This window comes from Electrona antarctica, assembly GCF_951216825.1.
Source record: "Electrona antarctica genome assembly, contig: scaffold_191, whole genome shotgun sequence".
In the NCBI taxonomy this organism is placed as follows: domain Eukaryota; kingdom Metazoa; phylum Chordata; class Actinopteri; order Myctophiformes; family Myctophidae; genus Electrona; species Electrona antarctica.
Window position 1 is genome coordinate 24,253 of NW_027638770.1, and position 19,081 is coordinate 43,333.

A 19,081-nucleotide genomic window follows, 5' to 3' on the forward strand; every position below is an offset into this window, starting at 1 on the left:
GCCCAAAGGTGCCTAATAACCACTTAGTTTCCAAATGACACCCCCAGCGGTGTCCATATTTTTGGCATCGGTCATTATAGGCGAAAACCTTCAAAACATAAACTATGTTTTTTTCTTTTCTTTCACAAAACATTTTTAAACTATTTTTACGATAAAAAATAGCATATCTTGTAGATAGGCTATTTTAGCATACAATAAAATAGGGGATGAAGTGGTTAGGGTTAGGAGGCTGGGAGGGGGTCTGTGGGGTCAGGGTTCAAGGGGGGCCTCGTCGACAGGACGGGGGGGGTCTGTGGGGTCAGGGTTCAAGGGGGGCCTCGTCGACAGGACGGGGGGGGGTCTGTGGGTTCAGGGTTCGAGGGGGGCCTCTGTGGGTTCAGGGTTCGAGTGGGGCCTTGTTCAGGGTTCGAGGGGGGCCTCTGTGGGTTCAGGGTTCGAGTGGGGCCTTGTTCAGGGTTCGAGGGGGGCCTCTGTGGGTTCAGGGTTCGAGTGGGGCCTTGTTCAGGGTTCGAGGGGGGCCTCTGTGGGTTCAGGGTTCGAGGGGGGCGTCTGTGGGTTCAGGGTTCGAGTGGGGCCTTGTTCAGGGTTCGAGGGGGGCCTCTGTGGGTTCAGGGTTCGAGTGGGGCCTTGTTCAGGGTTGAGGGGGGCCTCTGTGGGTTCAGGGTTCGAGTGGGGCCTTGTTCAGGGTTGAGGGGGGCCTCTGTGGGTTCAGGGTTCGAGGTGGGCGTCGTCGACAGGACTGGGGCCGTTGGTGGGACTGTTGTGGGTGGAGCCGTAGGACTTGGGAGACCTCTCTGAGTCACCATCCTTGGATGACTCAGCATGGAGCACTTTGGGCAGGTACACCTGAGGGGGGGGGGGGGGGGGAGAGGTCAGAGGTCAACACATTGCCCTTTCATTCTTTCAAAATAGCGATGTGGGGTGCCCATCCGATTTTGCTAAAAATAAAAAATGAAATTATTATTATTATTATTTATTTTTTCCCCCAAGATGTGTACAAACGTCCTGGGCACACCATGGGATAATAATTCCTAGGACGTCTGGAGACGTTTTGGGCACAAATTGGGTTAACATGTATCCCTTCAATAATAATACTAGTAATAGTAATAATAATTAATAATCTCTTAGATGGATTTCCTTCAAGTCACTTTAGGACTTCCCTTCAGTCACATCTTGACTCTCCTTGTTGATGCTTCTGAACTGACCAGGACCACTTATAGAGAGTATGCACGTGACATCATCATCAAACCAGGAAGTTATGCAGGAACGCCTACTGAGTGGCAAAAACTACTTTCTGGCCTTGACAGCCCATACATCCACACAGAAAAGTCCTATCTGATTGCATTAAACAACATTAAACAATGTTAAACTCACTTTGCCTGTTGCTTTGCCACTCGATTTGCCACTTGATGTACCATTCACTTTAAGCATGCGCATACCCTCTATACCAAAAAGAGAAATGTACTACTGTACTGTGACTACTGTACTGTGACTGTGAAGTGAATCGTTACATTAGTACTAACTATACTGTACTGTGACTGTGAAGTGAATCGTTACATTAGTACTAACTATACTGTACTGTGACTGTGAAGTGAATCGTTACATTAGTACTAACTATACTGTACTGTGACTGTTGTGTGAAAAGAAGGTTATTAAAACCACTCTTACCAGGTGGCTGTCTGTTTGTCTATCATCATCATCCTCCTTCACCTGCAACAATTATTACAATTTAGGCATTTATCAGACGCTCTTAATCCAGAGTGGCTTACAGTAAGGAAGAACAACACATGGAAATACATCAAATACTGTACATAAAACATAGTCATCGAGAATCATACGTAAACTTGTAGGAACATCTGTAACAGTGGAATATTTCTGTATAATGCAACTAACTATGCGTATACAGAGTGCAATGTCTACATACAATGCTACACATACATTGAGCCTTTGCAAGGTCGTCGAGGCGCACGCGCGTACACGCACACGCGCACGCACAAACCCACACGCAGGGACAGACTCACCACGTAAGTGAGAGGACTGAGGTACTTGAAGTGTCCGAACAGGGTGTAGCTGAGAACGATGACCACCGTGATACACAATACTACCAGGGTGAAGAGAGACGTCACCGCCATGAAGCCTGAGAACACACACACACACACACACACACACACACACACACACACACACACACACACACACACACACACACACACACACACACACACACACACACACACACACACACACACACACACACACACACACACAGGAGATTATAATTTCGCCTCAGCATCAATCTAGACAGAGCATAGCAGTGGCCGTGGTTTTCTGAACCCACTGAAAAGATTAGATTTATAACAATATTTATATCCAATATTTTAAGCCCAGAATCCAGCCATTCAGGATGCTGGTGAGTCATGACTGATGACCATAAAACCTTAGCTTCTGTGAATTATGTTTAATGAAAAACACTAAACAAAGGGTATTTATTAAATGTAGTATAGCAAATACTTAAATATTCTCTTTTCAGAACTCATTTTTGAGGGGCACCAGACCCTCAAAAATGCATGGCTTTTGAAGATTATGGCATAAATCTGTGGTTGGGATTTTTAATGTTGGTTTAGAGCACTTATGAAGTAAATCCTTTGCCAGCCAAGTCTACGGACTTTAACCCATTTTGGGGGCGGGAACCCCTTTTGGTGTTTTAAAGCATTATGTTATACTTTGGCTATTGAAAAATAACAGATCTGCGCGCTACGAGCTTGTAGGTCTGCTATTTTTTTTTAAATCGTGAAAATATTTATTTCAGAAAACTGGAGAAGATTTAGAAGATTTTCTTTTAAATTTCGAGGTCAGGCCTGAATGGGTTAATGTTTATTATTTAGACCACTAAATAGGACATCGTAAGACGTCATGTGGCCGATATAAAGACAGTGGGTGAGCTGGGTGCCCCTCACTGGGCTGGGTGCCCCTCACTGAGCTGGGTGCCCCTCACTGGGCTGCCCTCACTGAGCTGGGTGCCCCTCACTGAGCTGGGTGCCCCTCACTGAGCTGGGTGCCCCTCACTGGGCTGGGTGCCCCACACTGGGCTGGGTGCCCCTCACTGGGCGCCCCTCACTGGGCTGGGTGCCCCTCACTGGGCTGGGTGCCCCTCACTGGGCGCCCCTCACTGGGCTGGGTGCCCCTCACTGGGCTGGGTGCCCCTCACTGGGCTGGGTGCCCCACACTGGGCTGGGTGCCCCACACTGGGCTGGGTGCCCCTCACTGGGCTGGGTGCCCCTCACTGGGCTGGGTGCCCCTCACTGAGCTGGGTGCCCCTCACTGGGCTGGGTGCCCCACACTGGGCTGGGTGCCCCTCACTGGGCTGGGTGCCCCTCACTGGGCTGGGTGCCCCACACTGGGCTGGGTGCCCCTCACTGGGCTGGGTGCCCCTCACTGGGCTGGGTGCCCCTCACTGGGCTGGGTGCCCCACACTGGGCTGGGTGCCCCTCACTGGGCTGGGTGCCCCACACTGGGCTGGGTGCCCCACACTGGGCTGGGTGCCCCACACTGGGCTGGGTGCCCCACACTGAGCTGGGTGCCCCACACTGGGCTGGGTGCCCCACACTGGGCTGGGTGCCCCTCACTGGGCTGGGTGCCCCTCACTGGGCTGGGTGCCCCTCACTGAGCTGGGTGCCCCTCACTGGGCTGGGTGCCCCACACTGGGCTGGGTGCCCCACACTGAGCTGGGTGCCCCTCACTGGGCTGGGTGCCCCTCACTGAGCTGGGTGCCCCTCACTGGGCTGGGTGCCCCACACTGAGCTGGGTGCCCCTCACTGAGCTGGGTGCCCCTCACTGGGCTGGGTGCCCCTCACTGGGCTGGGTGCCCCTCACTGAGCTGGGTGCCCCTCACTGGGCTGGGTGCCCCTCACTGGGCTGGGTGCCCCTCACTGGGCTGGGTGCCCCTCACTGGGCTGGGTGCCCCTCACTGGGCTGGGTGCCCCACACTGGGCTGGGTGCCCCACACTGAGCTGGGTGCCCCTCACTGGGCTGGGTGCCCCTCACTGGGCTGGGTGCCCCTCACTGAGCTGGGTGCCCCTCACTGGGCTGGGTGCCCCTCACTGGGCTGGGTGCCCCTCACTGGGCTGGGTGCCCCTCACTGGGCTGGGTGCCCCTCACTGGGCTGGGTGCCCCTCACTGAGCTGGGTGCCCCTCACTGAGCTGGGTGCCCCTCACTGAGCTGGGTGCCCCTCACTGGGCTGGGTGCCCCACACTGAGCTGGGTGCCCCTCACTGAGCTGGGTGCCCCTCACTGAGCTGGGTGCCCCTCACTGGGCTGGGTGCCCCTCACTGGGCTGGGTGCCCCTCACTGAGCTGGGTGCCCCTCACTGGGCTGGGTGCCCCTCACTGGGCTGGGTGCCCCTCACTGGGCTGGGTGCCCCTCACTGAGCTGGGTGCCCCTCACTGAGCTGGGTGCCCCTCACTGGGCTGGGTGCCCCTCACTGGGCTGGGTGCCCCTCACTGGGCTGGGTGCCCCACACTGGGCTGGTTTCAACTTCAGCTACGAAGATGCAACGCTTCAGATACGCAGTGTAGCTTTGTATCTTTTGCATCTGCCCGCATGTAACACAGCATTAGTTTACATTCTTTGGATGTGATCTAAGATTCCCCTAAGATGGGAAATCCTATACAAACACATACCATGGGGGGTATGCTATGTATATATATAAATGACCCTAACCCTATAAATCTAAGTTAACCCATTTTGGGCGGGAACCCCTTTTGGTGTTTTAAGCAATATGTTATACAAGCTCATAGTGCGGCACAGAGTGCCGCGCTACGAGCTTGTAGATCTGCTATTTTTGAAGAATCGTGAAAATGTGTTTTTAACTCAAATATTTGCTTCTGAGGGGTCCCTGGAACAACATATTTTCAGATGGGGGACGGCGGCCAATTACAAAGCAAAGCAGAGTTCTTTGTTTACCCAGGGGAAGTGGACTAAGCTTGAGATGCTTGTTTACAGCCACGCCCTGCTCATAGAACATTACATGGTAGGGGTTCAATGCCTTGCTCAAGGGCACTTCAGCGGTGGTAATTTTAACGTGCCGGTCCGGGGATTCGAACTGGCGACCTTCCGCAAACCGTTCGGCCACCGCTGCCTTATATATTTTTGGGGGTCCTTGACATGAACCACTGACATAGAAACGTCTTTCAGAAAACTCTTAGGATTTAGAAGACATCAACCTCAGGTCTAAATGAGTTAAATAAGTTACGCCTGTAAGGTCGTCAAGGCTATACGGGCTGAGATGGAGTCTGAAGAGGTGGGTTTTCAGACTACGGCTATATGGGCTGAGATGGAGTCTGAAGAGGTGGGTTTTCAGACTACGGCTATATGGGCTGAGATGGAGTCTGAAGAGGTGGGTTTTCAGACTACGGCTATATGGGCTGAGATGGAGTCTGAAGAGGTGGGTTTTCAGACTACGGCGGGAGATTGGGAGTGAGGCTGCAGTTCTGATTGTAATGGGAAGTTCATGATGTCATACAGTATATGATGATGGCGAGTCTTGCCCAAATATGGACAGTGAGATTTATGACAGCAAGTTCTTAAAACGCCCCCCCCCCCCCTCAAAAGATTATCATCAAATAAACAGACACGTGTGTGAACACTGTGTGTGTGTTCGTGCACGTCTCACCTGTCCGCAGCACGGAGAAGAAGTAGAGCCAGATGAGACAGATGATGGGCGCGGCCAGCGCTTGATTGACAGCTCCCAGGTGCACCTGGCGGTCCAGGCGAGCCGGCAGGTACGCAAAGTACAGGTTGTGTTTATCAACCAGGTGTTTGAGCATGAGGTAGAGGAGACCTGCACACACACACACACACACACACACACACACACACACACACACACACACACACACACACACACACACACACACACACACACACACACACACACACACACACACACACACACACACACACACACACACACACACACAAAGAACAGGTTGTGTTTATCAACCAGGTGTTTGAGCATGAGGTAGACGGACGGACGGACGGACGGTCATTACACATTCACACACTCCTCATTCAGGTTTTCAACCTTGCACATACTGCATGTAAACACACACACACACACACACACACACACACACACACACACACACACACACACACACACACACACACACACACACACACACACACACACACACACACACACACACACACACACACACACACACACACACACACACACACACACACACACACACACACACACACACAAGCAGCCAAAAAAAAACAACTCCATTCTTACAAAAAAATGGAACTGTACTTTTTTTCCCTGCCAATCTAAATCAAATATCTTCGTCAAACCGGCTGCTCTGCTATTTCTGTCGAATGTCCCCCACCCCCAGAATAGACATGCTGATGTGGTGGTTATTTTTGCCCACCATCACACAATACCACAATACTACATTAGCCAATTTTGCACTTGAGCCATTTCACTATAGGTAGTTGTAGAGCTAATAGTTATTTAAGCAACTTAGTTTTTAACATAATTACTTGACACCGATGAGCATTAACGTGGTAATGCTCATCAGATGAATGACACCGATGAGCATTAACGTGGTAATGCTCATCAGATGAATTTTCACATTGCTTTTACTTGTAATTGGTATCGTTGACAACACCGTTGAACCTTGAACCTTACTCACTAGTGTTGGTTAAATATTTCATGCCAACACACCCTGGCCTGCAGTAAAACCAGACTAGAATCACATGGTTAACACACTGAGACCAGACTAGAATCACAGGGTTAACACACTGAGACCAGACTAGAATCACAGGGTTAACACACTGAGACCAGACTAGAATCACAGGGTTAACACACTGAGACCAGACTAGAATCACAGTAACACACTGAGACCAGACTAGAATCACAGGGTTAACACACTGAGACCAGACTAGAATCACATGGTTAACACACTGAGACCAGACTAGAATCACATGGTTAACACACTGAGACCAGACTAGAATCACAGGGTTAACACACTGAGACCAGACTAGAATCACAGGGTTAACACACTGAGACCAGACTAGAATCACAGGGTTAACACACTGAGACCAGACTAGAATCACAGGGTTAACACACTGAGACCAGACTAGAATCACAGGGTTAACACACCGAGACCAGACTAGAATCACATGGTTAACACACTGAGACCAGACTAGAACTAGAAAAAGTGCCCTTCTGGGCACAGGTCTCCACCAGGAGTGTGTGTGTGTGTGTGTGTGTGTGTGTGTGAGAGACACAGCTTGGCCTGTTGTAGCGCCACCATGAGGCTGATTTGAAAACTGTCAAGTGGCATTTCTTCCTCAGCCTAGTGGGAATATGCATGCACAGTTTCACCGAAATCGGACGCTGCGTTGAGTAGTTGTGGTGATTTGTACAAAGCGGGTACAAAGCGGGCTACTCCTGAAAAGTTTTGAAGCCAATCGTAGGCAATGAAGGTGGATTATGAGAAATCAAACAAACCCGTCTTGATCACATGACTATGGAGAGCACGTGTACCGATTTGCGTGAAATTTGGATAACATCTGAAGGAGTAATATTAGAAAATGTGTTTTACATATGTCGGCCTCCTGGTGGCGCTATAAAGAGCAGATGTGAAAAATTCCAGGCAAAGGTTTTTCCTTGGCCTCTAGGGAGTTGGCATACAAAGTTATCCACAAATCCATGCAGTTGGAGGTAAAAACACTTTTCGGCCAGTTATAGCGCCACCATGAGGCTGAGTTGAAAATGTTCACGTGGCATTTCTTCCTCGGCCTAGTGGGAATGTGCGTGCGCAATTTCACGGAAATCACACGATGTGTTCATGATTTGCAGCATTTTGTTTGAAACTAAGCACTCCTGCGAACTTTGGGAGCCAATCTTAGCCAATCAGGATGGAGTGTGAGAAATCTGAAAGACCCGTTTCGTTGAATGGCTCTAGAGAGACTGTGTACCAATTTGCGTGATGTTTGGACAAAATCTGTAGGTGTACTGTCCAAAAACTTGTTTTGCACAAAGCGGCCTCCTGGTGGCGCTATAACAGGCCGTTCTGGAAATTTTGGGGCAGAGGTTCATCATTGGCATCCAGGGAGTGTGCGTGCAAAATGTGGCATCGCCCGGGTTAACAGTGCCGGAGATTAGCTGATCACAGACGGACACACGGACGGACGGACACACGGACGGAGGGACGGACGGACACACGGACGGACGGACGGACGGACGGACGGACGGACGGACGGAGTGCAAAACATACTCTCTCCCCATGCCTTCGGCCTGGTGGAGACAACACAGGGTTAACACACTGAGACCAGACTAGCATCACAGTAACACACTGAGACCAGACTAGAATCACAGGGTTAACACACTGAGACCAGACTAGAATCACATGGTTAACACACTGAGACCAGACTAGAATCACATGGTTAACACACTGAGACCAGACTAGAATCACAGGGTTAACACACTGAGACCAGACTAGAATCACATGGTTAACACACTGAGACCAGACTAGAATCACAGGGTTAACACACTGAGACCAGACTAGAATCACATGGTTAACACACTGAGACCAGACTAGAATCACATGGTTAACACACTGAGACCAGACTAGAATCACAGGGTTAACACACTGAGACCAGACTAGAATCACAGGGTTAACACACTGAGACCAGACTAGAATCACAGTAACACACTGAGACCAGACTAGAATCACATGGTTAACACACTGAGACCAGACTAGAATCACAGGGTTAACACACTGAGACCAGACTAGAATCACATGGTTAACACACTGAGACCAGACTAGAATCACAGGGTTAACACACTGAGACCAGACTAGAATCACAGGGTTAACACACTGAGACCAGACTAGAATCACAGGGTTAACACACTGAGACCAGACTAGAATCACATGGTTAACACACTGAGACCAGACTAGAATCACAGTAACACACTGAGACCAGACTAGAATCACAGGGTTAACACACTGAGACCAGACTAGAATCACAGGGTTAACACACTGAGACCAGACTAGAATCACATGGTTAACACACTGAGACCAGACTAGAATCACAGGGTTAACACACTGAGACCAGACTAGAATCACATGGTTAACACACTGAGACCAGACTAGAATCACAGTAACACACTGAGACCAGACTAGAATCACATGGTTAACACACTGAGACCAGACTAGAATCACAGTAACACACTGAGACCAGACTAGAATCACATGGTTAACACACTGAGACCAGACTAGAATCACATGGTTAACACACTGAGACCAGACTAGAATCACATGGTTAACACACTGAGACCAGACTAGAATCACAGTAACACACTGAGACCAGACTAGAATCACATGGTTAACACACTGAGACCAGACTAGAATCACAGTAACACACTGAGACCAGACTAGAATCACATGGTTAACACACTGAGACCAGACTAGAATCACATGGTTAACACACTGAGACCAGACTAGAATCACATGGTTAACACACTGAGACCAGACTAGAATCACATGGTTAACACACTGAGACCAGACTAGAATCACAGTAACACACTGAGACCAGACTAGAATCACATGGTTAACACACTGAGACCAGACTAGAATCACAGTAACACACTGAGACCAGACTAGAATCACAGTAACACACTGATACCAGACTAGAATCACAGGGTTAACACACTGAGACCAGACTAGAATCACATGGTTAACACACTGAGACCAGACTAGAATCACAGTAACACACTGAGACCAGACTAGAATCACATGGTTAACACACTGAGACCAGACTAGAATCACAGGGTTAACACACTGAGACCAGACTAGAATCACATGGTTAACACACTGAGACCAGACTAGAATCACAGGGTTAACACACTGAGACCAGACTAGAATCACATGGTTAACACACTGAGACCAGACTAGAATCACAGTAACACACTGAGACCAGACTAGAATCACAGTAACACACTGAGACCAGACTAGAATCACATGGTTAACACACTGAGACCAGACTAGAATCACATGGTTAACACACTGAGACCAGACTAGAATCACAGTAACACACTGAGACCAGACTAGAATCACATGGTTAACACACTGAGACCAGACTAGAATCACAGGGTTAACACACTGAGACCAGACTAGAATCACAGTAACACACTGAGACCAGACTAGAATCACATGGTTAACACACTGAGACCAGACTAGCATCACATGGTTAACACACTGAGACCAGACTAGAATCACAGTAACACACTGAGACCAGACTAGAATCACATGGTTAACACACTGAGACCAGACTAGAATCACAGGGTTAACACACTGAGACCAGACTAGAATCACAGTAACACACTGAGACCAGACTAGCATCACAGTAACACAGTGAGACCAGACTAGAATCACAGTAACACAGTGAGACCAGACTAGAATCACACATGCAGTTATGTGAGTCGGAAAAAATGTACTTCACTACACAAACGACCATGAGTTCAGATCATGTTTATAATCAGACACTAATCAGCACTGCAGTTTCTAACACTTTTGTGTGACGCTGTAGTACGATTAAGTAGGACGTTACAAATACCAAATTGTTGTTTTAGTAATAATATGGAGATAAGGTTTCTGCCCGACACTAAACGTAATGTTCCCATGTTTCTATCTGTGGTTCTCAAACATTTTCATGTCAGGGACCCCCAGAATTATATGTAACTAGCCCTTACCCGTTGTGAGATACCCCCCCACCTTGTGGCCGCCGGGGGTACTGCGCCCTGGGTGCGTTTTTAATTCACTAACAAATTCATTATTAATCATTAATGTGTAAAATAAAGAATCACACCCGTGTGAACTGAGTGGTGTAATATAACCTGTCTGACGTAATGGAATCATGTCTGACGTAATGAAATCACACCCGGGTGAACAGGGTGAACATAGCAACCATGCTCATTTTTTCTGCACAAACAAAGCCAGGTAATGAAATCACACCCGGGTGAACAGGGTGAACATAGCAACCATGCTTATTTTTTCTGCACAAAAAAGCCAGTTGTAGGAGTGGTTTACACCACTCAAAAAGGGCTTTGTTAAGACCTCCATATTATTATGGTCAATGCCTGTGTGAAAAGTGGGAGCGATTGGCGCAGGTGGTGAGGAGACACGGCTGTGTTTCTGACACACATTCATTCAGACAGACAGACATTGACTTAATTATAGTATGATGATGATGATGATGATGATGATGGCTGCCGACCCTCATCTGAAAATATGTTGTTCCAGGAATCCCCCCAGAAGCGAAGATTTGAGTTAAAAACGTTCGCTCTGAAAGAATATATATTCAAACATTTGCGCCACATTTTCATGATCTTTCAAAAATAGCAGACCTACAAGCTCTTGAGCTATTGAAAAATAGCAGTGCCGTGCTATGAGCTTGTAGATCCGCTATTTTTCAATAGCTAAAGTATAACATAATGCTTAAAACACCAAAAGGTGTTCCCGTACAGAATGGGTTTCCATCATCCATCATGTCTATCCCACAGTTACACTGATCTTCGCTGGTAATATCTTCAGAGGGACAGTTTTGTCCAAAGTGCCAATGAATGGAAAGAGTGTTTCGGTGAAGGTGTGTGTGAAGGTGTGTATGTGTGTGTCAGTATCAGGATCACAGAATGACAGCTTTCCTTCATCCCAGTCCAGCTGGACTCTGATCCTCTGAGGTTTCTGCTTCACTGAGAGATCAGTGTATGACTCTGATGCCATGTATTTGCCTTCATGTAACCACATTCTCCATTTTGGAACTCCTCTGAACCCCTTTCTCTGGTAAGACTCTGCTAACACACCCAGCCACCAGTGTGGATTGTCTCCAACCTCGACGTCCCAGCTGTGAGTCCCCGAATTTAAGCCCTCAGAAGCCAGGACAAAGGGCAAGGGGTCAAACCTCTCTGGATTGCCCGGGAGCTGCTTTCTCTGTCCAAGTCTCATGCCGGTCAGATCATCGCTCAGGGTGTATAGTAGACTGGCCGTGTTGGGGTCCAGGAGGACAGGCGTGTAGGAGACGATGTCCCTCATCTTGTCCCAGACTCTGAAGGCCAGGTTGCCCAGGTGTTTGGCCTCGTCTATCAGCGCTCCCGAGACCGGCTGTGGGTCCTGCGGTGTGAGCTGGACTCTGTCCATGGTGGTCTTGTAGTTCTGCAGGAATGAGACGTGTTCGGCTCTCAGCTCCTCCTCTGTGTCTCTAATGTTGTTTGAAAGGGTTAATATGTCTCTGTTCAGACCCTCGATCTTCTCCTTCATCTTCTGACTCTTCTGCTGCTCTTCTTCCCTCAGTGCAGCGACGCTGGCCTCCTCTTCCTCTCGTAGAAACCGATGAAGCTTCTCAAACTGTTCCTTTATCTTCATCTCTGTGTGTCGGGCCTGGACCTTGATGTGTTCTGCTGTTCGGTTACTCTTCCATTTAACTTTATTGAACATCTTCAGTTTCTCCTGTAAAGTCTTCAGTAATATCTGTACTTCCTCCTTGTGATCCAGAGCAGCCTCATCGATGGGTCTGAAACGGTGGTCGGTGTGTTTTTTAGAATCTCGACACACGACACACACTGGCTGTTGACATCGCAGACAGAACAGTTTGAGTTTCTCAGCATGCAGACTGCAGAGATCCTCAGGATCGGATGAAGTTCTCTTACGTTTTGAAGCTCTCTGTCTCTCCTGTATGAAGGCCTCACACACGTTCCTCAAAGCCAGGTTACGGGGTGGAGATTTTCTCGTATCTATTTTCTTACAAACTGGACATTGCTTTGTTCCCTTCTCTCTCCACCATCTCTTCACACATGCATTACAGAAGCTGTGGCTACACGACAGGACAACGGGATCTTTAAAGATGTCACAACACACAGGACAGGAATAATCTTCTTCTGGAAGAGACGACGTGGAAGCCATTTAGTCTCTGAGCGAAGCTACAAACACTCAATGCAGGAAGTCAGTCAACCCTCAAGAATGTTCCCCAAAGTTTACTTTCACTGTGAACGGTGGTTGTTGTTAACGGAGAAAAGAATAGAGTCCACACTTGTTGTTGACTTGTTGCTAAAGTCCATTCAGCAGACAGAGTCAGCAGCAGGTTGTTCCAGTGGTCTGGGTCACTATTCCCTTATAGCCGTGGATGGGAGGTCCTGTTTGATCTGAAGGCGAACCGTATCGTCCGTCTCTCCGTGTGTGTGTGTGAGACGATGATAGTACTGCAGTGTGGGGAGCATGGTTGGTTAACAACCTCTCTGTTTGACCTCTGACTCCGTGAGTCAGAGGGGCAGAGCCTTGACGACACGATAACATGGTTGCACAATCATCTCTCCACCCACTGAGGGCAGATGCTCCACCCACTGAGGGCAGATGCTCCACCCACTGAGGGCAGAGGCTCCACCCACTGAGGGCAGATGCTCCACCCACTGAGGGCAGAGGCTCCACCCACTGAGGGCAGATGCTCCACCCACTGAGGGCAGATGCTCCACCCACTGAGGGCAGAGGCTCCACCCACTGAGGGCAGAGGCTCCACCCACTGAGGGCAGAGGCTCCACCCACTGAGGGCAGAGGCTCCACCCACTGAGGGCAGAGGCTCCACCCACTGAGGGCAGAGGCTGCTGCGCTGCTGCAGGCATGAACGAACTGATACCACACACACACACACTGTACAATCTGTTGATTTTGCAATCAACAGATTGTAAGGGAAGTGAGATGGCTCCTCCTCTTTAGTTTAGTTACACTTAACACTGGAAAAATATGGTTAAATGGGAAATAACCTATGATAAATTGCAAAAAACTTGAAAAAGCCGATTCGATTAATCAATTACTAAATTAGTTGACAACTAATTGAATAATCGTTATGATTAATCGTTGCAGCACACACACACACACACACACACACACACGCACACACGCACGCACGCACGACGAGCAGCAAAAACCCCTCCATTCTTAGTAAAAATGGAACTGTATTTTTTTCCCCCGCCAGTCTAAATCAAATATCTTCACCAAAACGGCTGCTCTGCTATTTCTGTGGAATGTTCCCCACCTTGTGGTTACCATAGATGTGTTACCTGTTGCAGCACGTCTGAAATCACACGGAATGTGTGGCAGTTCATTTTAATTCATCTTTACAGATCTTTAATTTCATTAGAACTCATAATTCATATCTCAGAATTAGAGTGACAGGATATATAAAAAATGGTTCAATAAAACAATCTGACATTCATCCAAACTCCTAGAGCGATTCTATAATTCACGAGGGTAGAAATAGATTATAATACAGTACGATACATTTATAATACAACGCATGCTAATCTTCCGTTATGCACTAGGACAATAAATACATAAAAAAGTAATTCACCATTTATGGAACCATCTTTTCAAATACTAAAAAATAATGACACTTACTGGAATGCATTACTTTTGCCCAACATCAGACAATACTACATTAGCCACATGTCTGTGGCTAATGTATTGGAATTTTGCACAATTTGCACTTGAACCATTTCACTTTATGTAGTTTTAGAGCTTATAGTTATTTAAGCAACTTAGTTTTTAACATAATTACTTGACACTGATGAGCATGAACGTGGTAGTGTTGAGACTGTAGCCGTTGTGTTGGTTTTTAAACGCACAATTAATTTCACATTACTTTTACTTGTAATTGGTATCGTTGACAATACAGCTGAACCTAGAACCTTACTCACCATTGTTGGTTATGTATTTTATGCTTAACGCACCCTGGCCTGCAGTGAGACCAGACTAGAATCACATGGTTAACACACCCTGGCCTGCAGTGAGACCAGACTAGAATCACAGGGTTAACACACCCTGGCCTGCAGTGAGACCAGACTAGAATCACATGGTTAACACACCCTGGCCTGCAGTGAGACCAGACTAGAATCACATGGTTAACACACCCTGGCCTGCAGTGAGACCAGACTAGAATCACATGGTTAACACACCCTGGCCTGCAGTGAGACCAGACTAGAATCACATGGTTAACACACCCTGGCCTGCAGTGAGACCAGACTAGAATCACATGGTTAACACACCCTGGCCTGCAGTGAGACCAGACTAGAATCACATGGTTAACACACCCTGGCCTGCAGTGAGACCAGACTAGAATCACATGGTTAACACACCCTGGCCTGCAGTGAGACCAGACTAGAATCACATGGTTAACACACCCTGGCCTGCAGTGAGACCAGACTAGAATCACATGGTTAACACACCCTGGCCTGCAGTGAGACCAGACTAGAATCACATGGTTAACACACCCTGGCCTGCAGTGAGACCAGACTAGAATCACATACAGTTATGAGTCATAAACATTGTACTAGTTCACTACACAAACGACCATGAGTTCAGATCATGTTTATAATCAGACTTTAATTATGAATACAGTCTCCTTACAATCAGAACCACTATGTCTCCCATCTCATTCAGAGACAATACAGTACAATAAACGTAACAGGACAGCACTGCTATGTTTTTAACACTTGTGTGTGACGCTGTAGTGTGATTAAGTAGGACGTTAATTTACTGTAGTATGATTAAGTAGGACGTTAATTTACTGTAGTATGATTAAGTAGGACGTTAATTTACAAAACAATGTAGTTGTTTTAGTAATAATAATATGGAGATAAGAGGTTTCTGGCCGACACTACACGTAATGTTTCCTTGAACCCATTTTGGACGGAGGACGATTCTACCAATGTTTTATAAATCCATTTTGGACTGAGGACGATTCTACCAATGTTTTATAAATCCATTTTGGACTGAGGACGATTCTACCAATGTTTTATAAATCCATTTTGGACTGAGGACGATTCTACCAATGTTTTATAAATCCATTTTGGACTGAGGACGATTCTACCAATGTTTTATAAATCCATTTTGGACTGAGGACGATTCTACCAATGTTTTATAAATCCATTTTGGACTGAGGACGATTCTACCAATGTTTTATAAATCCTTTGGACTGAGGACGATTCTACCAATGTTTTATACATCCTGAGAGTTTCAGCTAACCCTAACCCTAACCCTTTAACCCATTTTGGACTGAGGACGATTCTACCAATGTTTTATAAATCCTGAGAGTTTCAGCTAACCCTAACCCTAACCCTTCAACCCATTTTGGACTGAGGACGATTCTACCAATGTTTTATAAATCCTGAGAGTTTCCTTGAAAAACCCATGTTTCTGTCAGTGGTTCTCCAACATTTTCATGTCAAGGACCCCCAGACTTATATGTAACTGGCTGCCGACCCCCATCTGAAAATATGTACTGTAGTTCCAGGGACCCCCCCCCCAGAAGCAAAGATTTGAGTTAAAAACGTTCGCTCTGAAAGTATATATTCAAACATTTGCGCCAAAAATAGCAAACCTACAAGCTCGTAGCGCGGCACCCACACTATGAGCTCGTAGATCTGCTATTTTTCAATAGCTAAAGTATAACAAATAATGCTTAACACAGCCGACGCGAATCGCGTATCAATACGTTATCAATTAATCAAACGTCGGGTGCGAATCACGTATCAATACGTTTCAATCACTTTTTTATAGCATACTTTCATTCATCTTTTTACCCACCCGGACAATGAAGAATCATCCCCCTATCATTGCTGCTTAGTCCCGCTCACGTGATCAGAAAAAACCCCCCCCAAAAAAAAACCCCCTCCCCTCCTGAAAACAGGAGGGCGGGCCGCTTTACGTGTATAAACCAGTGTAAAATGGATGCGCCCATGCCGATCTAGCCGGTGTGTGAAAAGAATCAAATTTCACCTAACCTCGCCTCACCAGGCTTTCCTCCACCTATTGGCTTTTACCGATTCCCCCCTCCCCTCCTGTTTCTCCTGCAGGAGGAGGGCCTTGCGAGATGGGGGCTCATGTCTCGGAAAAAAACATACGGAACGCTGTTACGCTGCCTAACACATGATCTGCAGATTCTGCACCAGATCGGCATTGCACAACGTCTGCAACACACATGGACAGATGCATGTTTACTTCTTCATACTGTAGCGACCAAACGATCCCCGAGCCTACAATACTACGAACTAACAAACGAACTACAGTATCGAGACGAGAGGGGCCGCCATGACAACAGACAGTCTACCGGTGGGGGATCACGTATCGCCATGCAGAGCCGTCATAATCGGAGATCGCTCGGACGTATGATTGTAACGCTTTTTTATTTGTAGTGATAAGACCGCAATGAACGCGTCGGGGACGTAATCGACCCGGGTGTAATGTATAACGAACTTTTCCGCGTCCTAAACCGTGCATGCCCAGGCATGTTCCCCTATAGTAGCTTGAAAAACAAAATCAGCTCATGATGACAACGCGTCTCACCGTTATACTATAGTTCTGAACCGAACGGTGGAATGGGACTTTTTATAGCCGTACGATCAAGACTTGTGCTGCCCAATGTGCCCATGACCCCCCCCCCAATGTTACTGCGATCAAAACAATGAAAGCAGTGAATCATCATCATCGATTCATCATCTAAAGAAAGCAGAGTTATGAAGGTTTATAGTCAGACATTGACAGGCAGATATAACAATAAACACAATAAATATGCTATACATCCTATACACCGAATGAAAGCCCTGAATGTGTACTTTTACGAGGAAAAGAGTAAACATTGATCCCATGTACAGTTTGTCATAAATTGGCTACTGGGTGGATGCACTGTTCTCTACAGTTGCGCGGTGCAACTGTAGAGAACAGTTGCACCGCTCACTTCACAGGGGTGTGATTTTTATTATTACAGTAGAAGTTTACAGACCAAACTGTAAATAAAAGGTTTACATGACTTTCTGTCTCAGTCCGTATATAGCGAGCTGTAGTGAATAAGTACAGAACAGTTGCAACGCTCACTTCACAGGGGTGTGATTTTTATTATTACAGTAGAAGTTTACAGACCAAACTGTAAATAAAAGGTTTACATGACTTTCTGCCTCAGTCCGTATATAGCGAGCTGTATTGAATAAGCAGAGAACAGAATATGGGACAGAGTTGCACCACTCACTTCACATGGGTGTGATTTTTATTATTACTACAGTAGAAGTTTTTGAGTGGTGTAAACCACTCCTACAACTGGCTTTTTTGAGTGGTGTAAACCACTCCTACAACTGGCTTTTGTGTGCAGAAAAAAATGAGCATGGTTGCTATGTTCAAAATTATTTCTGACGTAATTAAATCACACCCGGGTGAACTGGATGACCGTAGCAACCATGGTCATTTTCTCTGCACAGAAAAAGCCAGTTGTGAAATCACACCCGTCAGATCAGAGCTGATCAGGCTACATAATACCTTACCTTATTTCATTACGTCAGACATTACGTCAGACCACAGCTGATCATGCTATATAAAACCTTACACCACTCAGTTCACACGGGTGTGATTTTTTTCTTATGAAAGCAGAGAGTCTTCTGTTTCATACGGTATATAGTATTTATATGTCGCTATAGGCCTTATTTTGTGAATATTGAGGAGTTCACGTCCATGTCTTCTCTGAAGTTATCTGGTGGGCACAAGCTGCATTCAATAACCAATTACTGTCTAACTGTAGATGGGATCAATGTATACTGTTTTCCTCGTAAAAGTACACATTCAGGGCTTTCATTCGGTGTATAGGATGTATAGGATATTTATTGGGTTCAATTTTATATCTGCCTGTCAATGTCTGACTTTAAACCATCCATAACTCTGCTCGCTGTTCAAGATAACCACTTCCAGGCAAATGCAGGTGTTGCAACAAGGTCAATATCTCCAGAATGGAACATGGTAAAATCAAAATGTATTTTTTAAATTGAAGTGGACAAGTTCAGCTTTCTTTTGATGTATGTGTGTGATTCTCACTATAAGAGAACATTTTGCTGTGGGCCCCCGAACAAGGCCTTTGTGCAATGTTAAACGGTAGCAACATCCAAATAGGCCTGCCGAGATCTTGTAGCAATCAAAGTGTTAAAACACCAAAAGGGGTTCCCGTCCAGAATGGGTTGAAGACTCAATGTCTGAGTGAC

At 46.8% G+C, this 19,081-nt stretch overlaps 2 protein-coding genes across 3 annotated transcripts in view; both read right to left on the reverse strand.

The window, feature by feature from the left end:
* Window positions 1-630: 630 nt before the first annotated feature.
* Window positions 631-19,081, reverse strand: part of tmem63a (transmembrane protein 63A) — a 120,652-nt gene continuing 102,201 nt past the window's right edge. For both annotated transcript variants that reach the window (XM_079530626.1, XM_079530625.1), the window contains exons 20-23: window positions 5,672-5,839; window positions 2,022-2,137; window positions 1,669-1,710; window positions 631-846 (exon numbers count right to left, since the gene is read on the reverse strand). In XM_079530626.1, coding sequence (XP_079386752.1) covers window positions 709-846; window positions 1,669-1,710; window positions 2,022-2,137; window positions 5,672-5,839 — 464 coding nt within the window. In that variant the 3' untranslated portion in view covers window positions 631-708. The remainder of the gene's footprint in view (window positions 847-1,668; window positions 1,711-2,021; window positions 2,138-5,671; window positions 5,840-19,081) is intronic.
* LOC306917725 (E3 ubiquitin-protein ligase TRIM35-like) lies at window positions 11,565-12,971 on the reverse strand (the record flags this gene model as incomplete). The annotated part of the gene is made up of 1 exon (XM_079530627.1): window positions 11,565-12,971. One exon carries the CDS (start codon window positions 12,969-12,971, stop codon window positions 11,565-11,567), a length of 1,407 nt encoding a protein of 468 aa, XP_079386753.1.